At 32.1% G+C, this 25,245-nt stretch overlaps 1 protein-coding gene across 1 annotated transcript; it reads right to left on the bottom strand.

Annotated features, from left to right (window-relative positions):
• Nucleotides 1-23,366: 23,366 nt before the first annotated feature.
• BDBG_16441 (uncharacterized protein) lies at nt 23,367-23,801 on the bottom strand (the record flags this gene model as incomplete). Its single annotated transcript, XM_031724391.1, has 2 exons — nt 23,367-23,672; nt 23,769-23,801. The coding sequence occupies 2 exons, from the start codon at nt 23,799-23,801 to the stop codon at nt 23,367-23,369; spliced, it is 339 nt and encodes a 112-aa protein (XP_031576611.1).
• Between the last annotated feature and the right edge of the window lie 1,444 nt (nt 23,802-25,245).

Below are 25,245 nucleotides of genomic sequence, written 5' to 3'. Positions count from 1 at the left end.
GAAATGTTAATGTATAAGAGATACTTGAGTAAGAATTGAGAGATGGCTGCAAAAGTGTTAACAGACACAGAAGCTTCTATATAATATATTAATGATTATATAATCTGAAGATTGAAAGAAGTCTGTCAAGTGAAGAATCTCTGATGTATAAGATTATCTGATAACTGATATCTGATATCACCTGCAAAAGTAAGAGTTTTCTTGCACTTTGAAGAATGATCTTGCTATATTTGAGTGTGAGAGCTGCAGAATGTGAAATATGACCTTATTCTTGAACTTAATTGATTTCAAAGGTTCAATCTGCAGATTCAATGATGTACATATCATATGCAGTTGACTGATAGAAAGAAAATGATTCATACAATTCTATCAACTGATATGAGAAGAACATTTCATGTCTCTGATATAGAAGAATTAAATCTGCTTACACATTAACAAGTAAAGAGAATGATTTACAAGACCTTATTCAAAAGTATTCTGTATATCATACAGGACCTGAAAGCAGAGAAAACCAAGATAAAGAATATATGAGAGAATAAGTGTATGAAGAAGCTTCTGAAGAAGCATGAGAAGATCTTCTGAACAGATCTTTCATCAGAATTACTGTCAGAATGAGGATTTATACATAAGATTGACACAGAGGATGCAAAACCAGTCAATCAGAATATGTACTCTCTATCACAAACACATCTTAAAGAACAGAAGTATCAGATCACAGATCTTCTAGAATGTGATCTCATACAATTCTCATCAAGTATGTGAGGCTTTTCAGTCCTATTCATGAAAAAGACAGATGAGAAGTGACAGATATATATCAATTATCAAGCACTTAATAAGCCTACAATTAAGCATGAATATTCACTGTCACAGATTCAATAACAGTTGAATACAGTTGAAAACACCTGATATCTATCAAAGATTAATCTTCTCTCAGAATACTAGCAGATCTGTGTAGATGAACTGTCAGTTCTGTGAACTATATTTAATACACAATGAGAGAAGTTTGAATTCCTGACAATGTCATTTAATCTGATAAATGTACTCATCATCTTTCAAATGATAATGAATATGATTCTTCATAAACAGAATAAAATCTTATATCTTATATATCTTAATAACATTCTAGTCTTTTCAAACTCATATAATGAACATCTGAAGTATCTTGATAAAGTGCTTATAACTCTGACAGAGTATAAGCTCTATATCAAATCAATCAAGTATGTGTTTGAAATGAAAGAGTTGAAGTTTATAGAATATATAGTAAGTGATGACTGTATACACTTCATCTCAGAGAAATTGAATATCATAGTGAATTGATCATGACTGAGAAATGTATATCATGTACAACAGTTTCTTGAATTGATCTCATACTACTGCAGATTCATCAAGAATTTCACATGAATATCTGTATCACTCTCAGATCTCTTAAGAGAAACAGATGCAAATCTGTAAAAGAAGAAGTTTTATTTAATCATCTGAAATACTGTATATGAAGAGACTTTTCTCACACTGAGAGAATATGTAATAACATTCTCAGTGCTTATTCAATCAGATTGTAATAAACCTTTCTATATTAAGACAGATACATCTGAATGAGCTATCAGAGATGCTCTTCTACTGATGAGTGAGAACAGCAAGCTGCATCTGATGATGTATAATGATAGGAAACTATCAGATGCTGAGCTTAATTACTCAGTGCATGAAAAGAAATTGCTAGCAATCAAGTATGTACTGATGTTGTAGAATAGATATATTGATAACAGACATATGATAATAATAATTACAGATCATGAAAGCCTTGTCTATCTATAATTAATGATAAAACCTTTCAAATACTTAGCATGTTAAATCTCAGAGTTTCAAGTGTATAATCTTTATATCAAATACTGAAAAGAATTGAACACAGTGATGCTGAATGCAATCAGTCACAGACCTGATTTCATGAGTGAGAGTTCTGTGAACCAGGTACAAGAAATGTTCACATTAAATGTGCTGAGAGAATGCAAGGAATCAGAATGAGTGAATACTATGATCTCTCACTTGAAGAATGATAAGATGTTAAATGATAAGTGTCTTGTAAGAGTAGTAGAAGAGATGCTTTCAAACTTCAAGCTGAGGAAATTAAGAAATGTAAACAATGTTATGCTTTACTGTGATCTAGAATATGCAGAAGCTCTCTATCTAGAATCTTTATTTAGATACAACTTAGTAGCTCACATGCACAAGGAATTCAGTCACTTAGAAAGCCCTGAACTCATGAGTGTACTCAAATCAAGAGTATACTGATCAAGCATGACTGAGAACATTCAGATGTATGCTCATGAGTGCCTGAATTACCAGGTTGCAAAAGAATCTAAGAAAGAGTTAGAATATAAAGAAGTATAATATCAGATGAAGTGTATAATACAATCATTCAAATGATGAAGAATGAATCTCATAGACATATTATCATGAACATTAAATGAAAATTGATGAATAATCACTGCTATTGATTATGCTACTGACTGGCCAGTCATGAAAGCAGTTTCAGAGACAATAGAGAAGATGATAGTGAAGTTTCTATATAATGAGATCTATGTCAACTATGAAATGCTGTGTGAGATTCTAACTGATAATGATGTGAATCTCATGAGAGAAGCAGTGAGGCATTTTATGAGCCAGTTACAGACAAGACATTGTAGAACAACATCATATTATCTGTGAATGAATGAGAAAGTGAAATGCTTGAATGAAATCTTGAGCAACATGCTGATGAAATATCTAGTGAGTAAGTCTATAAGACTATAAGATGAATATCTCAGGCAGGCGCTGTTGGCTACACAGATTCAACAGTATACAGTCTTCAAGTGTTCATCATTCTATCTATTGTATGAATTGCATCCGCACATTCTGAAGAATGCTTTGAAAAAGATGAGGAAGGAAACAGCAGCTATGGATGCAACAATTGTAGACACAACAGTTGTGAATGCAGAATCAAGATTGAAAGAGATCAGCCATGCACATGCAAAAGTTAATGAGTTACTTCTGAACTGAGCAATTCAATTGAAAAGAATATAAGACTCACTTGTTAAGAAATTGAGTCTCAAGATGAGAATGTGAGTTCTCATATACAATGAGAGTTCTGAGAAGTTTCAATCTAGATGATTTGAGCTATATAAAATACTCAAATCACATTCTCTGAAAATGTATGCATTGAAAGAATCAGAGAGACAGATCTTATGCAACTTAATCAATGATTCATGACTTATAAAAGTAAAGATGTAAGACCTGAGTAGATTATGATCATCTGCAGCACTATTATCAGTGTTGAAAAAGAAGAGACTTACAATTGAAAAGTCTTGCAAAGTAAGAGAAATCATAGACACTTATAAATCAGATAATCTCACTTATTTCAATCTTTTCATAATTATAAGAAAAGAATGAGAAGTAATGAAGAAATCAGATAAACATCACACTTCAATAAGTGATGAGACTGTAGCTGATTGTATGATAATATACTGCAGACAGTAGATGCAACATGATAAAGAATGATCTCAGAGTAGCAGACTTATACATGAGTCAGATCATAGAAGAAAAAGAGATTCAGAGTTGAATTTAACTGTTTACACCAGTTCAATTATAAAGATTACAGAAAATGAACTATCTGAAACATCCGCAGATGTGTGAGATTAAGTCATCTCAACTTCTGAAAACACTCAGAGATTAGATGAGGTTAGTTATTATTATTATTATTATTATTATTATTATTCTTCAATTATAGATGTATGCAGTCAGAGACTATGACATCTATCTGAGAATCTTTAGTTCTCAGGGTTTTTCCTATATCTATAGAGTCAACTTATTATACATTTATCAATTTCAAATATGCAAAATCAGAAAATTCCAGCCCAGAATACAAAAACTGTTTACAAATTGCAGTATTTCAACACCTTCTGATAGTTTGAAATCATTCGGAAATATTATGACAAAAGAAAAGAGAACATAGTCTTAAAGATAGACATATTAAATAGATAGAGAAAAGAACAGAAGAAAACAAGTACAGTAAAGAGAGACCATAACAAAACAAAATTATTAAAAGATGATATATAGCTGTTTTAACAGACTATATCTAGTCAATTTCCACCTCTTCATATTCAGATACTTCTGAATTCAGCCATTTTCTTGTAGCTGCTCTAGTTTCTGATAGAAAGTCTATTAAGTATTTAGTTCCTGTCTCAGTTGAGAATAAGAACCTCATATTTAATTGATTTAAATCATACTTCTTCTTTAATCTGACTCTGAGACTATTGTATAATGCACAATGCATTACAATATGCTCAGGATTTTCATTCACATTGCAGAATGAGCACTCTGTTGAATCAAATCTATCATCAAATCTTTGTATATAAGATTTGAAATAACCATGTCCTAGTTTCAGCTGAATTATAGATGAGAATATTTTCTTTTTACATTTAATTGAACAAGATTTCCACTTTGGTTTTGTCTCAAATCTTGAATAATGTATACTCTTCTTTTGTTTCTGCCAGCTTTCATTCCACTTGTTTAAACAAGATTCTTTTATCTTTCTCTTTATGAAAGACCAGGACACTGTTTTTTGAATAGATCTGCTTAATTCTGAACCCTTTTTTGCAGCTGAATCAGCCAATTCATTGCCATGAATATTCATATGAGCAGGAACCCAATGCAGATGAATTATCAGTTTTGATATTCTTCTCTTTTGAATTTTCAAAACAGAGTTTAAAATCAGTTCAAGATTCATTTGACCATTATGAATCTGACTATTTCTAAGTCTTTTTAAAGCAGCTTGACTATCAGAGAATATCCATGCCTCTTTCAAATCATTTCCTCTTTTATGAGATTTTATTTCAATGAGTTTGAAAGCTTTCACTATTGCAAATAGTTCAGCATCAAAGACTTCAGATTCACAGCCTAAATTCCAGAAATCTGAGATAAAATTAATATTATCTTCAGTATAAGCAATGCCTGCGCCTAATCTATTCAAATTCTCATTTTTTGAGCCATCTGAGTAGATCAGAATAGAGTCTTTTATATTAATTGTAGAGATCTTCTTCAAATGCTGTTCATATTCTCTCTCTTTAGATAGTTCACTTATTTGTAAGTCTATGAGAGATTCCAGCTTTTCTCTCCAGGGAGATATCTTCTCATGATCAGATGAGGTTAGTTTTAATGAGCTGTTTACTGTAGTAGTCTGAGCAGGCAAACAGAGACAGTATAATGCATGAGACAGAATTACAAAGATGAAAGCTGCTGAACCTAGTCATTAAACACTGTATTATATAGAGATTGTGTAAGAGTAGTGACTAGCAGATAAAGAAAAAGTGTAAGAAAAGAAAAGAGATAATGAATTGATCACCAACTATAAGAGTTAGCTGTAAAAAGACAAATGTTATTATACACATCTCATTCATTTTCATATATCACATGTTTAATCTATTTTCAACACCACATCATCTGAAAAACATTAAAAATAAAGAAAATCTCAAAACTCAAGATCTGTAAGAAATTCAAGGGTTACAAGCTGCTCTTATAATAATATTATACATATCTCTGATTCCTCTACTGCTCTGTATATGACATTAATATCATTGATTGCAAGATTGACTGAAATGCTAATATAGAAATGCACATGCATACATATAGAGAAATTGAAGAAGAGTGCAGAACTCACAGAATCAGAAGTCAGAGCAGAGAGAGCAGAGATGAAAGAAATAGAAGAAGAAGAAGATACAGAACTGAATAAACAACAGAAGCTACTCAGGACTGAACACTTATAATCTGATATGTGCACAACCTTCTCTGCAGAAGAGGGAGAGAAAGCAACAGAAGAAGCTTAAGAGCAGAAGAGAGTAGTCTCAGTGATGTTATTATCTTCAATCAGAATGATCTCTGATACTGAAGCAACTAAGAACTATTGTTAGTGTATAAAACTGTAAAAACAGAGATAACAATTACTGAATGAACACCTGCTGGTCTTAGAATTGTACATATAATTACAACACACATGAGGCTTCTCAGAAAGAGAGAGAGAGACATGAGAAAATGCAGAAAGCAGAACACAGTATGTGAATAACTCATTCTCATGATGACATTTCAGACAAGATGTATAAGTCTCACACCTGCAGATGTAAAAGAGTATGATATTCATATTTCTGTTTCTGAAAACATGAATATCTTTTATCTGCATCACAAAGTCAGATAACAGATACTAGAGAATAGGCTGATACAGATCTATCATTCTGAAGGAATTCATTAGAGCAGATATCTCAGCAATATTGAACTTTATAATTATGAAAAGTTTCTTAGTGTCTGTGAATGTCACAACTTCATACACAGTAAAACTTATAATGATTTTTCCTAAGAACAGAAAAATCAGTGTCAGAAAGAAAAGATAAAAAGAAAAAGACTTATAATCTTGACACTGTTGAAGAGAGAAGTAATTCTCTGATATGAATAAACAATTCTCTTATCATGAATATTTAAAATGAATGTAATAATCAGTGTCTGTGACTGAGCTTCAGATAGTCATGTTGTACACTGTCTTCATATAATAAATTGTTCTAGAGATCAGTAAGAAGGGCAGAAGTGTACACACTGAGAGACATGGTTCATTAAGCCTATGCAACATCTTCTTGAAATGGGGAGAGCTGATAATGAAAGCAGAGGCGGTAAAACCAGGGATCACAGGAACAGGGGTAGCGGGAGCGGGAGAACCAGACACAGGGGCAAGTGTAGAAGATTGAGAAGTGGCAGAGAAAGAGACAGAGAAGAGAGCAGCAGAGAAAGAAGCAGCAGAAGAGGTAAAGAGAGATGCAGGAGACTCAGTCACACATGACATGAACAATTCCTTCATTATCACATTCTTCAAGTTCTCAATCAATGATTTCACATCAGGTTCACTATCATCAACAGATGTGAATCTGTCAATATATGAAGATTCTACATGAATAAAAACAACATATCAGCATCTGCATTTATGCAAAATTGTGTCAGAAAATGTGATCAGAAACTCACTGAGAAGAGAAACAGTCAAGAATGTATAAGAAGATGAAGAGAGTGTACAAGAAGATGAAGAAGATGTGTCATCATTCATGATAATATGTTGTTCTGGCAATTGTTAGAAGATAAACAAGTTCTGATCATGTTTCATAACATGTCACACTTACTGCTAACAAACTGCTCAGTATGAGCACTACAATGACACTTATTATGAGAATGAGAAGTCATTGTCAGGAACACATACAATGTGATAGATAAACAGATGAAAAGAGTTGAACAGAAGAAGAAATAGAAATCTTGAATAAGATAGTGATATTTGATGATGATAATGATGAAGAAGATGATTGAAGAATGAGAAAAGTTAGTGAATAAGTAATGTAATATAGTGAAAGTTTCTTTGTGAGGATGTACATGGGACACTAGCCGAATCTGGAATAGGTCACATGATCGCGAAACGCTAGTGGCGAGCTAATCCGCATGAAGCTAGAGTGTATGACATGGTCACATGAGCGTGACTGAATCTGGTGAGAGAGGATGTGATTCAGGAGAATGTACAACTGTCAGATAATAACGCGGCCGCTTCCGAACTACTAGCGTACGAATGTAAAGGGGGCCCTAGAGGCCACTAATTAATTTAGTGTACGAGATTCAATATATAAGAAGCCGGCGTACGCCTGTAATCGTACGCTGGCTTAAGCAATCTTTGAATCACAGATTACTGCTCAGCTTCTCATGAGTGTCTCTATAACTTCTCTGATCACTTTATATCAGCTGATGAAGCAGGGGCATCACTGCTTATGATCATGTCTTTATTCTTCTCAGTCTTATCATTATATCTGATCTTCAGGTCAGCAGTCAATCTCATATCTCTCTCAGATCATTTTCTGACTTTAAGCAGTGCAGTTCTCTTCTTTACTGTAAGTCTTCTTATAAGTAATTTCTTACAGACTCTAGCTGATAGTTCTTATAAAGATCTCAGTGTTATCAGTGTCTTCTGCAGTTCTGTAAGTCTATAATCATCTTCTTTCTGCTCACACAATCTCTGATCAGATATATACAAATATGTCTAGGTTTCTCATCAATGATTCTCATGCTGCAGTGCATTTCTGCAATCTCATTGTCAATGAGAGATGAATTCTCAGATACCTGTAAAATTCAGGTAATCAAGATAATGCAAATGCTATGAATTTGTGATAAGAGTTAATCTGAGCAGATGAGTTCTCTCTTCATATCTTAATTATTTCTGAGCTGAATACTTCAGTATAACTGAGAGAGCAGACACAGCTTCATGAGAGATATCTGATTATATACATAGACAGTCAGTCTTCAAGGCTCTGCTGCAACTGTATACACTCTGATATTCAGCTTCTCTGAAGTCTGTGCATTTCTGACAGTCTTTGTATTAAATGTAATAATTATCTGTATTATGAGTATGATACTCTCTGCTTCTTTGAAGAAGAAAATTAATAGTTGTAGAGAAATTAAGTGTTATAAGTGATAAGAATGTGAATTTAAGTTTTCTTTATTTTTTCTTTATTAATCTCTAAATTGTGTTTACAGTTCTGTTTTTATTTTCTTATTTCTTAGCTTTAATAAGAGCATGATTTCTTCTTCTCTTATATATGCTGTAAACTGTTCATCTCATTAGAAACTCATCATCTTATAGACTAGAGCTTATAAATAACAGTGTTAATATCTTTATTATAATCAGATTCTTAGTGAACATTATATCATTCTGACTTATCAGAATTCACAGTATGAAAGTCATGTCTCAGCTTCTGCAGATGTCTTATCTATCTGAATAATTCTTAAGTGAACTCATTCATTTTATCAGAATACTCTTATCACTGAATCTTGAATCAGAGCTTATAATCTTACTTCTCTGAGTTAATAATTTCTTTAATCTGATATTCTCTTTCATTCTCTAGTGCTTTATGAACAGAGTAATGAGTCATAGAATTCTCTTCTAAGAATTTCTTATCTTCACAGAGTAAAGAGACATGAAAAATATTATATATCTATGATTCAGATAACAGTTTCAATCTATAGAACTGTGAGCTAATTTTCTTTATAATCTTATAAGACTCTATCTGTAAGAGATTCAGCTTCTTACTAGATCTCTGTATAATAATATTTTCTAGACTCAGTCAGACTCTATTATCTTTCTTAAAACTCTTTATAATATGCTTAAAGTTATAGTAACTCTTCTGATACTCTTGAGTCTTTCTTAAGAATTTATAAACTTTCTTCTGAATCTTCTGAATTCTCTCAGTCTGTTCATGAGCATCATTACACTCTATAGTGTACTCTCATAAGTTTATTAAGATTATTCACAGATGAGTCTCAATGAGTATTTCAAAGAGAGTTTTATCTGTGCTGATATACTTTGAGTTGTTGTATACAAACTCTGTGAGTGATAATCAATATACTCAGTCATTCTGATTGTAATTAATAAAGTATCACAGATACTGTTTTAATATACTTATCAGGTATTCTGTCTGATCATCTATTTATTAATGAAAAGTTATACTTAGATCTCATGAGATCTTCAGTATAGTTATCAGATCAGATTAGAACTCTTCTATAAAGATTAATTCTCTATCTAAGATAATGTTCATAGATAATTCATACAATCAGATTATATTATGAATAAAGATATGAGTTAAATTCTTTGACTTCAAGTTCTTGCAGATGAGTATAAAGTGTGCTATCTTAATAAAGTAATTCACTATCATCAGCACACTGTCAAAGCAGGCATTATATATGTTCTTACTTTCAGAGAGACTTATAAGAGTATTCATTTCTAGCTATTTCCAAGATTTCTGTGACATGAATAGAGAAGTAAATTCTTCATATAATCTGAATCACACTATCTGTGAATTCTGATAAATAGTATAAGAATTTACTATCTTCTTCACAAGTTCTTGCATCTTCAGTCAGAAGTATTTTCTTATAAATAACTTATAAGTTCTAGTGTCTGTAAAATGACTTACTAGAGAAGAGTTATAATATCTTTTAATAAGTTCTATATATAGAAACTTATTTACAGATATATAAATTCAGCTCTCTCTTTATAAGAGATTATTTAAGTCTCTTTAATTCTTTATTTCTGCAGAATTAATCTCTGTTATAAGCAGTTTCTGAATATACTGAGTATATTCATTCTTCAGTTATAGTTCAGATAATCTGAATAGAAGATCTTATAAAGACTTATACTCTGTTTTCTCTTATATCAGGTCTTTCACAGTGCTTCTCAAAGTCTACAAACTCTTCAGATTATAGATACTCTCTTCAAGAATTCTTGTGAAGATTCTCAGAGTGTTGACTCTCAGTATTATAGAGAGTAATTGTACAGACTTCTTCTCTCTCTCTTTTCTCTTCTCTTACAGAGAATTGAGAGACTCTTCAGTCAATCTCTTCATAATACTCAGTTTAAGCATCTTATAAAGCTTTTCTGTTGTCTCTAGTCTCTTTATATCTGTCACTCTGATCTTCTTAATATAGTCTGATCTGTAAGAGAATTCATCTGCTGAGTTCTTAGTTCTCTTGATATATTCTATCTTGAATCAGAACTCACTCAGTCTCTGAGCTCAGTAAATCTGTCACTGTAAGAGTTTCTTGATTGAAGTAAACTGTTACAAGCTGTCATGATTAGTTCTAACAGTAATCACTGTCATAAGACTCTTAAAGTAGTGATATCAGTGATGAAAGAATTTCACTATTATAAGAAGCTTCTGATTATAAATATCATGATTAATCTTTATAAGTTATATCTTCTGTGAGAAAAAGATCACTGAAACCTAGTTCTCATCTAACTATAGTTGTGAGATTATTTCTGAAATTGTAAAGAAGAAGATATCTGTCTTTAATCTGATTAAGAGTAAGAGATCAAAGTGAAACAGTATCACTGTATCTATGAATATCTGTTTCAATCTTATAAAGATCTCATAAGCTTCTGAGATAAGAAAGTTCTCACAGTTCTTTCTTCTTAATAATCTTTTTATTCTCTATTTATAGAATAACTTCTTCTTATTTTCACTCTTCAGTATGTTTATAAGAACTAAGAAGATTCTCATAAATATAAAGATAAATTATCTATAGAAATTCACAAAACTCAGAAAGATCTGAATCTCATGAATACTAGTTAACTCTGATTATAATAGAATAGTCTTAATCTGTGAAGATTTCATCTGAATATCATCTGCAGTGATTACATATTCTAGGAAATTATTTCAATAGACACTGAAGTTATACTTTATAAGCTTAATATACAGTTCTATCTCATCTAAGATCTTCAATATACTTTATATATACTCAGTGTGTTCTTTCTTCTTCATGAAGTACACTATCACATTATTCAGATATATTATCATGAAGACATTCAGATATATATGAAGTATTTTATTAATAAAAGACTGAAATACTATAGAGATATTAGTCAGATTAAAAGACATTACTAGATATTTAAATAATCTCAGTGCAGTTCTAAAGACAGTCTTTTATTTATTCTCAGACTGTATTCACAGCTGTGTATATATATTAATCATATTCAGTTGTATGAATATGATAGCTTTCATAAGATAGTTAATTACATTCTCAATCAGAGATAGAGAATAGCAGCTCTTTATTATCTTGAAGTTCAGATTATAATAGTCTATATATAATCTGAGATCTTCATTCTTCTTCTTTACAAATATCACAGAGACTCTCATGAAGACCTGTGAAGATTAAATAAAGTCATTCTTCAGATTCTTCTTCATATAGACTTACAAGATCTCTGTCTCATAATAAGAGAGCTTATAGATTGATTCTCAGAAGAGTTTCTACTCTTCTATCAAATCTAGTATCAGATTCTTCTCACAGTGAGAAGAAAGCTCAGCTGCCTTTACTGAGCTAAATATCTCTGTGAGATCTTGATATTTCTCTAATATCTGAAGCTTAGTTTTCATGACTGTGAGATTCTCAGACACTTATAAAGTCATTATATAGATGAGCTTGTCTTCTCTAATCAACTCTGCAGCATCAACTGATTCTATCTCATAAACACAACAATTCTATCTGAAAGAGATGAAAAGTGAGGCAAATTCATTCTTCATGATATTCCAGTTGAAATTTTTGACTGTGAAGAAGGAATGCTACTTCTCAAAAATGAATTGGAAGAATACAACTCCATTCAACTGAGAAAGAAGCCTGTATAACTAAATTCAATTGAGTTCAGACAAAGCAGAAGAAATGCCTCTGTTCTAGTATATATAAAAACACTTGAACAGTCAAAGATCTCTGAAGTAAGAGTAGCAGGTTTGAAAATGAGAGTTCATGAATACAAAGACTTGAGAATGAATCTCAAAGCTCAAACACAGTGTTCAAACTGTCAAAGATATGGACACTTTGCAATCTCATGTTTTAGAGACTCAAAATGTGCATTCTGTGCCAGAGATCATAAAACTAGTGAGCATAAATGTGAAACATGCTCAAAAAGAGGTGAAATTTGTTAACATACTCTGCTTAAGTGCTCTAATTGCAAAGAAAAACATGCATCTAGCTCAAAAGAATGTATGTTTGCTTCTAGAACTCAAAAGAACTGGAGAAAAGATGAAGCTCAAAGTCAATCTAGAACTGAAGAGAAGAGTCAAGCCAGTAAACTCACAACTGCAAGCTCAAAAAGAAGAAACTCTCAATTATCTAAGTCTTCAAACTCCAATTCTCCAGTGAAATGTAAACAGAATTTGAATTCTTAAACTCCTGTTATGATTAGAGAATTGAGAAATGACTCTGGTGAGAAACTAGATATAATGCAAGCAGTTGAGATTCCTACTTTTCAGAACAGTTATAATCTACTATCTGATGATAGTGATTAGATTCTTCTCTACTCTCTTTTAGTATGAATATACAACAAAAACAACAAAAAAAGTTTAAAAACTCTTCAAAAATCACATTTATTCAAAATAATGTGGATAGAAACTCAAATTGCATTTATTCTTGTCTTCAAATTGCATTTGAACAAAAAGTTGATTTTATACTGCTTCAGGAGCCGAATTTTGATGCTGAGCAAAAATACATCATTTCTCATTCAAGCTACTACTGCTTTTTACCTCAAAAGTCTGAGATAAAGTCAAGAGTAGTGATCTATGAAAGAAAGAGATCAAGATATCAATTTAATCTAAGATTTGATATCATGTCTGACCCTGATATTCTGGTGGGTGATATTATAGATAAAGAAAATGAGTTTGATACTATACAGCTCATAAATATCTATAATGAAAAGTCATTGAAGGAAAATAACAATATCTGAACAATTGATAGAGGATTTCTGAACATAACTTCATCAAGAAACTCTATAATTGCAGGAGATTTCAATGCACATCATCCCTGATGAAATTCAGAATGCAAGAGAGCAGTGAGAGCTGATAATCTGGTTGAATGGACCTTTGAGCATTCAATAGATTTGGTTAATAAGTCTGATCAACAAACATTCTTTAGAAAAGGCATGAAACAGAAGTCTATTATAGATCTAATATTCATGTCACAAAATCTAATGAAAAGAAGACTTGTAAACTGGTTTATTGATTCAAATGAGACATCAGGATCAGGTCATGAGATTATTCAATTTGATATTGAACTGAGTGAAAAACAAATGAGTGAAAATCCTCTTCTCTCTAATCAGTATAACTTTGAAAAAGCTGATTGAAAAGCAGTTGAAGAAAGCATAAAACTGTTAAAATCTGAAAGACAGAATGAGCTATATTGGAATTCTGGTCAAGATATCTCAAATGAAATGCTTGAGAATAGAGTGAAGCTTATTACATCTATTATTCTAACAAGTGTTAGAGATAATATTTTAAAAAGAAAATCTTCTGAGTATTCAAAATCTTGATGAAATGAGAATATCTCATCTAAAAGAAAAGAATTAGCTACTGCTAGAAGAGATTGAAAGAATGATGTAATATCTGATGAAGAGTTCAAAGCTGTCAGAAATGAGTATTTTTCAGATATTAAAAGAGCTAAAACAGACTGCTGGAATAAATTTCTTGAAGAAGCACAAGAGAAGGAAGTTTTTAAAGCTTTTAACTATACTAAAACAAGAAGTGTAGCAAAACTTCCAGCTCTAGAATATGAGTTTCAGAATGAATCATATACAGTAAACTCTTTTGAGGAAAAATGTCAAGCTTTCATGAGAATTCTCTTTCAGAACTCACCAGATTCAGATTCAGATTCAGAGGAAGAGAATATATCACTTCTCAACTACATTGATGAAAATGACTGGGAATGGCCTGATCTTACACAAGATGAATTAGAGTCAGCTATCTTCTCAAGTTCTGTTAAAACTGCTGCAGGTCCTGATTCAATTAATCACTTGATTATTCAAAATACATATTCCTACTTAAAGAATGAATATTTTGAGCTCTTTTTCAATCTCTTGAAAAATGGATATCATCCTGAATGCTGGAGAGAAGCCACTGGAGTGATTCTTGCAAAACCTAATAGAAAAACTTCAATTCCTAAGTCATATAGAGTAATATCTCTATTGAACTGCCTAGAAAAGGTTTTAGAAAAGATAATAGCTACTTGACTATTTTTTATAAGCTCTATAGGTGATTCTCTTTTATTCAGTGAATAAATGAGAGGTAGAAAACAGTGTTCTGCAATTGACACTGTTCTCTCAGTTGTTCATGATATTCAAATAGCAAAGCATGAGGATCTGGTCTCAACTGCAGTTTTTATTGATATAAAAGGAGCATTTGATCATGTTTCAAAGTCAAAGTTAATTCAGACATTGAAGATATTAAAACTGCCACTTTCTCTAATAAAATGAGTTAACTGTTTTATGTCTAAAAGAATTATACAACTCTTCTTTGATGGAATGAAATAAGACAAGACTGAGATAAAAATAGGAGTATCACAGGGATCTTCAATCTCACCCATTTTATTTGCAATATACACTGCATATCTATTCAAGAATAGAAATATGAGAATAGTGTGATCTTCGAGTTATGTGGATGATATTGATCTAGTCTACAGCTCAAAAACTATCAAAGAGAATTTGAAAGTAATTGAAGAAGCTGCAAAGGAAATCTTTGTTAGAGCAGATATCAATCAAATTCAATTTGATATGGATAAAACTGAGTTAATTCATTTCTTTTCTAGATTCAATGAGAAAGAACTATCTCTAACTCTTTTAAATAGAGAGATTAAACTCAGTGTAAATGTCAAATGATTAGAAGTATGATTAAACTCCAAGTTGAATTTTAAATATCACATTCAACAAAGAACTATCAAGGCAGAAAGACTATTGAACAACATAAACAGACTATCAAATACAGAGAGGGGTCTATTCTTCCAGGCTATGAGACAGTTATATATAGCCTGTATTACATCAGTAGCTGATTATGGAGTTCAAGTTTGATGGAATAATCAAGGGAATTTCACTGAACTCTTTCAAAGTCTGCAAAACAGAGTCTTGAGAAGAATTCTGGGAGCATTCAAATCATCTTCTATTAAAGCAATGGAAATTGAAGCTTCAATTCCTTCTCCTGCTATTAGATTTGAAAAGGCCTGTATGAACTATGCTCTGAGAGTTGTAAAGATGAGCTCAAATCATATAATCAGAGAAAGAGTCTCTTCTTCATTTTCATCAATTAACTCTGGAAATGAACTGGATTGAAATAGATTTCTTGATTGAAATGAAAATAATTCTTCAAAGAAAATGCCTTCTCAACTGTACAGACTATGCTCTCTGATTAAAAATCAATTTTCTTCTTTAAATGTTGAAAAAGTTGATCATGAGAAGTTATCTCTCTGAAGAAAAAAGCTTGAATTGCTTATAGACTTATAAATAAGTGAACTATCAAAAGAGAAAGAATATGAACAGCATTTGAAGAGAATTTCTACAATCAATATAAAAGACTCTATTCTGATTTATTCAGATGGCTCAAAAAATGAGAACTTGAATAGATTAGGCGCAGGCATTGCTTATACTGAAGATAATATTAATTTTATCTCAGATTTCTGGAATCTAGGCTCTGAATGTGAAGTCTTTGATGCTGAACTATTTGCAATAGTGAAAGCTTTCAAACTTATTGAAATAAAATCTCATAAAAGAGGAAATTGTTTGAAAGAGGCATGGATATTCTCTGATAGTCAAGCTGCTTTGAAAAGACTTAGAAATAGTCAGATTCATAATGATCAAATGAATCTTGAACTGATCTTAAACTCTGTTTTAAAAATTCACAAGAGAAGAACATCAAAGCTGAGAATTCATCTGCACTGGGTTCCTGCTCATATGAATATTCATGGCAATGAATTGGCTGATTCAGCTGCAAAAAAGGGTGCAGAATTAAGCAGATCTATTCAAAAAATTGTGTCCTGGTCTTTTATAAAGAGAAAAATAAAAGAATCTTGTTTAGACAAGTGAAATGAAAGCTGGCAGAAACAAAAGAAGAGTATACATTATTCAAGATTTGAAACAAAACCCAAGTGGAAATCTTGTTCAATTAAATGTAAAAAGAAAATATTCTCATCTATAATACAGCTGAAACTAGGACATGGCTATTTCAAATCTTATATACAAAGATTTGATGATAGATTTGACTCAATAGAATGCTCATTTTGCAATACAAATGAGAACCCTGAGTATATTATAATGCACTGTGCATTATACAATAGTCTCAGAGCCAGATTGAAAGAGAAGTATGATCTAAATCAATTAAATATGAGATTCTTATTCTCAACTGAGACAGGAATTAAATACTTAATAGACTTTCTATCAGAAACTAGAGCAGCTACAAGAAAATGGCTAAATTCAGAATTATCTGAATATGAAGAGGAAGAAATCAATCAGATATAGTCTGTTAAAACAGCTATACACTCTCTTTTAATAATTTGTTTTGTTACAGTCTTTCTTTATTTTATCTTTTTCTTTAAATTTCTTTCTGTCTATCTATTGAATGTGTCTATCTTTAAGACTGTGTTCTCTTTTCTTTTGTCATGATATTGTCAAATGATTTCAAAGTATCAAAAGATGTTAAAACACTGCAATTTGTAAACAGTTTTTGTATTCTGAGCTGGAATTTTCTGATTTTGCATATCTGAAATTGATGAATGTACAATAGTTAACTTTACAGACATAGAAAAAACCCTGAGAACTAAAGTTCTCAGGTAGATGTCATAGTCTCTGACTGCATACATCTATAATTGAAGAATAATAATAATAATAATAACTGATTCTATCTTCATAAGTAAGTCTGTTAACACTGATCAGAAGTATAAACCTGACTCACAGACAGCTATATATAGATTATGTCTTTGAAGTTATACAAGTCTTAAATACATATTATCTGTGATATCTGTGATAATCACAGTTTCTGTAAATCTTCTTCAGATTTCAGAGAGATCTTGCAATTCAAAGATAACTCTTATAAGTTTCTCAGCTCTCAGGTCTGAGTTCTCATACTCTGCTTATTATAAGAGCAGGTTCTCAGTTTTCATCTTTCATCTTATTCACTTCACAAGCTTTAGAAACACTACAGTGACCTGGGATTCTGAGTTCATCAATACTTATCATACTTGTGTGATTCAAAGATTGCTTAAGCCAGTGTACAATTACAGGCGTACGCCGGCTTCTTATATATTGTAATATCGTACGCTAATTTAATTAGCGGCTGCTTAGGCCCCTTTACACTTGTACACATATGCTAGTAGTTCAGAAGCGGCTGCATTATTATCTGACAGTTGTACATTCTTCTAAACCACATCCTTTCTCATCAGATTCAGTCACGCTCATGTGACTATATCATACACCCTAGCTTCATGCGGATTAGCTTGCCACTAGTGTTTCACAATTATGTGATCTATCTCTGATTCAGCTAGCATTCTGTGTACACAATCACAAAGAAACTTTCACTATATTACATCACTCATTCACTAACTTTTCTCATTCTTCAATCATCTTCTTCATCATCATCATCATTGAACACCACTATCTCATTCAAGATGACAACGCCGCTGAGACTACTCTCTTCTGCTCTCAAGCTTCTCTCATCACTTTCTCTCCCTTCTCTGCGGGGAAGGTTGTGCGCACACCGGGTCATAAGCATTCAGTCCCGGGTGGCTCTCGTCATTGTTCATCCAGTCCTGTGCCTTCTTCTTCTGTTTCTTCCGCCTCTGTTCTCTCTGCCCTGGCTCCTGTTCCTGCAGATCCTGCACTCTTCTTCAATTTCTCTATGCATATGCATGTGCATTTCTATATTGACATTCCAGTCAATATTGCAATAAATGACATTAATGTTGTATGCAGAGCAGTAGAGAAATCAGAGATATATACAGTGTTATTACAAGAGCAGCTTGCAGCTCTTGAATTCCTTGCAGATCTTGAGTTTTAAGATTTTCTTTGTTTTTAATGTTTTTCAGATAATGTGATGTTGGAAATAGATTAAATGTGTGATGTATGAAAATGAATAAGATATGTATAATAATATTTCTCTTTTTACAGTTAACTCTTATAGTTGATGATCAATTCATTATCTCTTTTCTTTTCTTACACTTTTTCTTTATCTACTAGTCACTACTCTTACATGATCTCTATATAATACAGTATTCAGTGACTAGATTCAGCAGCTTTCATCTTTATGATTCTGTCTCATATATTATACTGTCTCTCTTCACCTGCTCAGATCACTACAGTGAACAGCTTATTAAAACTAACCTCATCTAATCTCTGAGCATTTTCAGGAATTGAGATGACTTGATCTCACATGTCTGCAGATGTTTCAGATAGTTCATTCTCTATAATCTCTGTGATTGAACTGATGTAAACAGTTAAATTCAACTCTGAATTTCTTTTTCTTCTGCAATCTGATTCACATGCAAGTCTGCTGCTTTGAGAGCCCTCTTTGTCACATTATACTTACTGTCTGCAGTACATTATCATACAATCAGCTACAGTCTTATCACTTATTGAAGTGTGATGTTCATCTGATTTCTTCATTTCTTCTCATTCTTTTCTTATAATTGTGAAAAGATTGAAATAAGTGAGATTATCTGATTCATAAGTGTCTATGATTTCTCTTACTTTGTAAGACTTTTCAATTATAAGTTTCTTCTTTTTCAACACTGATAATAGTGCTGTGAATGATTATAATCTGCTCAGATCTTGCATCTTTGCTTTTATAAGTTATAAATTATTAATTAAGTTGTATAAGATCTGTCTCTCTGATTCTTTCAATGTGTACATTCTCAGAGAATGTGATTTGAGTATCTTATATAACTCAAATTATCTAGATTAAAACTTCTCAGAACTCTCATTATATACAAGAACTCACATTCTCATCTTGAGACTCAATTTCTTAATAAGTGAGTCTCATATTCTTTTTGATTGAATTGCTCAGTTCAGGAGTAACTTGTTAGCTTTTATATGTGCATGACTGATCTCTTTCAATCTTGGTTCTGTGTCTGCAACTGTTATATCTGTGACTGTTGCATCTGCAGCTGCTGTTTCCTCTCTCACCTTTTTCAAAGCATTCTTCAGGATGTGCAGATGCAATTCATACAACAGGTAGAATGATAAATGCTTGAAGACTGCATACTGTTGAATCTGTGTGATCAATAGTGCCTGCCTGAGATATTCATCTCATAGTCTCATAGGCTTGCTCACTAAATATTTCATCAGCATGTTGCTCAAGATTTCATTCAAGTGTTTTATCTTTCTATTCATTCACAGATGATATAACATTGTTCTACAATGTCTTGTCTGTAACTGACTTATGAAATGTCTCACTACTTCTTCTACAAGGTTTGCACTGTTATCAGTTAGAATCTCATACAGTATTCCATAGTTGATATAGATCTCATTATATAGAAACTTCATCATCATCTTCTCTATCATCTCGGAAACTGCTTTCATAACTGGCCAGTCAGTAGCATAATTAATAGCAGTGATTATTCATCAATTTTCATTTGATATTCATGACAATATGTCTATAAGATTCACTTCTCATTGTTTAAACAGTTGTATTATACACTTTATCTGATATTATACTTTCTCACATTCTAACTCTTTCTTAGATTCTTTCATGACCTGATAATTTGAGCACTCATGAGCATATATCTGAATGTTCTCAGTCATGCTTGGTCAGTATGCTCTTGATTTGAGTATACTCATAAGTTCAGAGCTTTCTAAGTGACTGAATTCCTTATGCATATAAGTCACTAAGTCATGTCTAAATGAAGATTCTAGATAGAGAGCTTCTATGTATTCTAGATCACAGTAAAGCACAACATCATTTTTCAATTTCCTCAGCTTGAAGTTCAAAAGTATCTCTTCTACTACTTTTATGAGATGCTTGTTATCTGACATCTTATCATTCTTCAAGTGAGAGATCATGATATTCACTCATTCTGATTCCTTGCATTCTCTCAGTGTGTTTAACATGACCATTTCTTATACCTGATTTACAGAACTCTCACTCATGAAATCAGGTCTGTGACTGATTATATCAGATATTACAGCATCTGATTTCTTTCAGTATTTAATATGAAGATTGTATGCTTAGAACTCTGAGATTCAATGTACTAAGTATTTGAAAGGTTTTATTATCAATTATAGATAGATAAGACTTTCATGATCTGTGATCACTGTTGTTGTATGTCTGTTATCAATATATCTATTTCATAACATCAGTGCATGCTTGATTGCTAGTAATTTCTTTTCATACACTGAGTAATTGAGCTCAGCATCTGATAGTTTTCTATCATTATATGTCATCAGATACAGCTTACTGTTCTTACTCATCTGTAGAAGAGTGTCTCTGATAGCTTATTTGAATACATCTATCTCAATGTAGAAAGATTTATCACAATCTGATTGAATAAGCACTGAGAATGTTATTACATATTTTCTCAGTGTGAGAAAAGCCTCTTCACACGCGGTATTTCAGATAATTGAATAAAACTTCTTCTTTCACAGATTTGTATCTGTTTCTCTTAAGAGATCTGAGAGTGATGCAGATATTCATGTGAAATCCTTGATGAATCTGCAGTAGTATGAGACTAACTCAAGAAACTGTTATACATAATGTACATTTTTCAGCTGCAGTTAATTCACTATAACATTCAATTTCTTCAGAATGAGGGATATACAGTCATCACTTACTACATATTCTACAAACTTCAACTCTTCTGTTTCAAACACACACTTGATTGATTTGATATAGAGCTTATGCTCTGTCAGAGTTATAAGCACTTCATCAAGATACTTCAGATATTCATTATATAAGTTTGAAAAGACTAGAATGTCATCAAGGTATATGAGACATGAGGTTTCATTCTGTTTATAAAGAATTATATTCATCATCATTTGAAAGATAGTGAACATATTTATCAGATTAAATGACATTATCAGGAATTCAAACTTCTCTCATTGTATATTAAATATGATTTGTGAGACTGACAGTTTATCTACACAGATCTATCAGTATTCTGAGAGAAGATTGATCTTTGATAGATATCAGGTGATTTTAACTGTATTCAACTGTTGTTGAATTCATAACAGTGAATATTCATTCTTGATTGTAAGCTTATTGAGTGTTTGATAATTGATACACATTTGTCACTTCTCACTCATCTTTTTCATAAATAGGACTGAAAAGCCTCACATGCTTGATGAGAGTTATATGAGATCACATTCTAGAAGATCAGTGATCTGATGCTTCTGTTCTTTGAGATGTGTCTGTGACAGGAGGTACACATTCTGATTGACTGATTTTATGTCTCTCATATCAATCTCATGTACAAATCCTCATTCTGGCAGCAATTCTGATGAAAGATCTGTTCAGAAGACCTTCTCATGCTTCTTCAGAAGCTTCTTCATACACTTATTCTCTCACATATCTTTTATCTTGATTTTCTCCACTTCCGGGTTCTGTATGATATACAGAATGCTTTCAGATGAGATCTTGCAAATCATTCTCTTTGCTTGTTGATATGTAAGCAGATTTAATCCTTCTATATCAGAGATGTGAAATGTCCTTCTCATATCAGTTGATAGAATTGTATGAATCATTTTCTTCCTATCAGTCAACTGTATATAGCATGTATGCCATTGAATCTGTGAATTGAATCTTTGAAATCAATCAAGTTCAAGAATAAGGTCATATTTCACATTCTGCAGCTCTCACACTCAAATATAGCAAGATCATTCTTCAAAGTGCAAGAGAACTCTTACTCTTACAGATGATATTAAATATCAGTTATCAGATAATCTTATATATCAGAGATTCTTCACTCAGCAGATCTCTTTCAATCTTCAAATCATATAATCATCAATATATTATGTAGAAGCTTCTGTGTTCACTAACACTTTTGCAGTCATCTTTCAATTCTTACTCAAGTACCCTCTATACATTAACATTTCAGGTCTCAAGATATTGAGATGAGTGTTCACTTCATCATTCTTGTCTGCATCTCATTCAGAAGTCTGCTTCTTCTTTATATTCACAGAATTCAGAGAATCATCTAATATGAGCATCTCTTTCACTTTGAAGACTTTTCATAGAATATCAGTGAGTGTCTTCAAGCTCACTGATCCTGCTAGTTTTTTAACTCTCTTACTTCTCTTGACTGTGCACACTGAGTGCAATCTTTTGTATCATGATTTTGATATCTACAGTTGAAGTAAGCTCAATACTCATAATATCAAGATTTTCACTTAGAAGATCTCTTTTTCAGAGAATTCAGTGCTTTAGTAATAATATTCAGATCTAGATTTATTGCATTCAGATATATGACTTATATCATAGAAGTCTGATTACTCATTCTTCACTGAGACATACTCAATTGCAGTATTTTCTGTCATAATTAACTCACTTATTCTCATATAATAAGAATGTTGTATGCTTCTTTTATTATATCTGATTACAAGGTTAAGCATTTTCATTTCACTCTCAACTCAGATGTAAGATCATATGATAAATGAAGATCTGTAAACAGAATAGTATTGAAAGCTCTTCATTTAACATGAGATAGTATAAGCTGAAGTGTGTGAAGTATGATGTAAGATCACTCACTTATCTACACTCAGTGAAGTGTTTGTAATACTTGTCTCATATATTCACTTTCTCAAAGTTATGCAAGATTCATTTGAAAAACTTATTTTATGTTTGTAGAAATGAATATCACTTCAGATCTGTGAGATTCATCTTTTCATCAGTCATTTATAATGACTTCACTTTTTCATATAGAAATGCAGCAGATTTTAAGACTTGTTGAAATTCTGTTAACTATCTGTCTGTAAGTTCATATTTAATTCAATAATATAATTACATCTGATTTAGCCAGCTGATTGCAGCATCATTTTTTCAGTCACTATTAAAGCTTAGTGACTCTGACAGATCTCTCAGTTTGATATATTTCATGCTCAGATTCTTATTCTGTGCAGTGATCTCTGATGATGTGTACACTTCTGAAGAGATTATGAACAATTGTGATGAAATCTTCAGATTCAGTGTAGTTGTCTGTCTGTGTAAATGTTCAATCTTCTGCTGCAGGCCTAAGATCTGGTTTTCTCTATTCTTATTGATGATGATGATTGTGTCAGCAAAGCTCTTCATAGTGAATGCTTGATTCACAGTGAATGTCAATTGTTGTTTGACTTTCATCTCAGCCTGTCACTGTGTACACAAGACCTCAATCTTGTTTAGAATTCTCATATGTGTACAGAGCTTTGATTCTGATTCAGCAGTTTCAGCTGTTTTTCTTACTGCTTCAAGTAAACCCTCTAAGAGGTTCTGCATATCTTTCAGTTCAGATAGCAGAGAAGAGTGTTGTTCATATTAACTAGAGAAGATATTCATTTCAGTGATTTTCTTATTGATTGTACAATGTCTATTATTATATTACTATATCACTGTATTATTATATCACTATATCATTCTATCACTATATTGTTATATGATTTCTGTTATCATTGTACAACTTCAGTGATGGCCACTCTCTCTTTTATTTCTTTGAATGAAGAGCAGTCTTCTTTGAATCTGATTCATCACTCTCATTCCTTTTCTCACATCTCATCTATTCGCATACATGGCATTTGCCTGGGTGTGAAGTTTTTCCTCAACAAGTGAAGCAGCATCAATCAGATGCTCTTTCACTCACTGCTCTTCATATACTATCTTTTGAGATGTTCTAGAATCACACTGACATGATAACTATGAATCACTTCATAGATAGAATTATCATGTCCTGGAGAAGCCTGCACTTCTCACTGGTTTTTAGACATGCTATCAGATGTGATTCAAAGATTGCTTAAGCCAGTGTACAATTACAGGCGTATGCTGGCTTCTTATATATTGTAATATCATACACTAATTTAATTAGCAGCTGCTATGGCCCCTTTACACTTGTACGCGTACGCTAGTAGTTCGGAAGCGGCCGCGTTATTATCCGACGGTCGTATGTTCTTCCGAACCACACTTGTAGAGTAGCAGTATTACAGTGCAGTCTCTCTCTGTAAGTAAGTATTTTCATCAGAGAAGCAACAGATTCAGATATCAGTTTCAAGACTCTTAAGAAGACTGTTACTGACTCTGTTCATGACTTCTCAAATTTCTATTTTGATTTATTCAGATAGTTTGTATGAAGATGTTCTGATTTAGAATTAATAAAGCAGAGTCTCTTTTTCTTAATCTCTCTATTATACACTCTATTCACAGAAGCTTGTGAAGCTCTCTCTCTCTACTCAGCAGTCAGATACAAATCTCTCTGTATCTTATCATCTTTTTCTAATAAATCTGTTCTCTGTTGTTCTGACTCTTACAGAGCTGATTAATGATTCACTCTCTGTATATCTGTGACTCACACAGTGATCTGTAAGCAGTGAATAAGAGTTATCAGTTTCTTCAGAGTCAAGAACTTAGAGTCTTACTTAATAAGCTTGTTCTACATGTCTTTATTCAGTCTCTTTATAAATATCATTATTCAGGTCTTGTTTCAGAGCTCTGTTTTCACAGATCTCAGTTTATATTACAATTTCATGAAGCACTGTAAGTACTCTTCATCAGATTTCTTATCTCTTTTTCTAATATTAATGATTGCAGCTCAGATGATCTCTGTCTGACTTATAAAGTCTCTTAACTTATTCTCTAGATAGGTCTTGAGAACAGATCAGTGAGATCTCTTATAATCATTCTATAAATAATTCAGTCAGTTCTTGACTTCAGTGTAATAGAGGTCTGTTAT

Source organism: Blastomyces gilchristii, assembly GCF_000003855.2.
Source record: "Blastomyces gilchristii SLH14081 genomic scaffold supercont1.2, whole genome shotgun sequence".
Classification (NCBI taxonomy): Eukaryota; Fungi; Ascomycota; class Eurotiomycetes; order Onygenales; family Ajellomycetaceae; genus Blastomyces; species Blastomyces gilchristii.
Note: the sequence above shows the minus strand (reverse complement) of the source record. Positions and strands in the feature narration are given on the sequence as shown.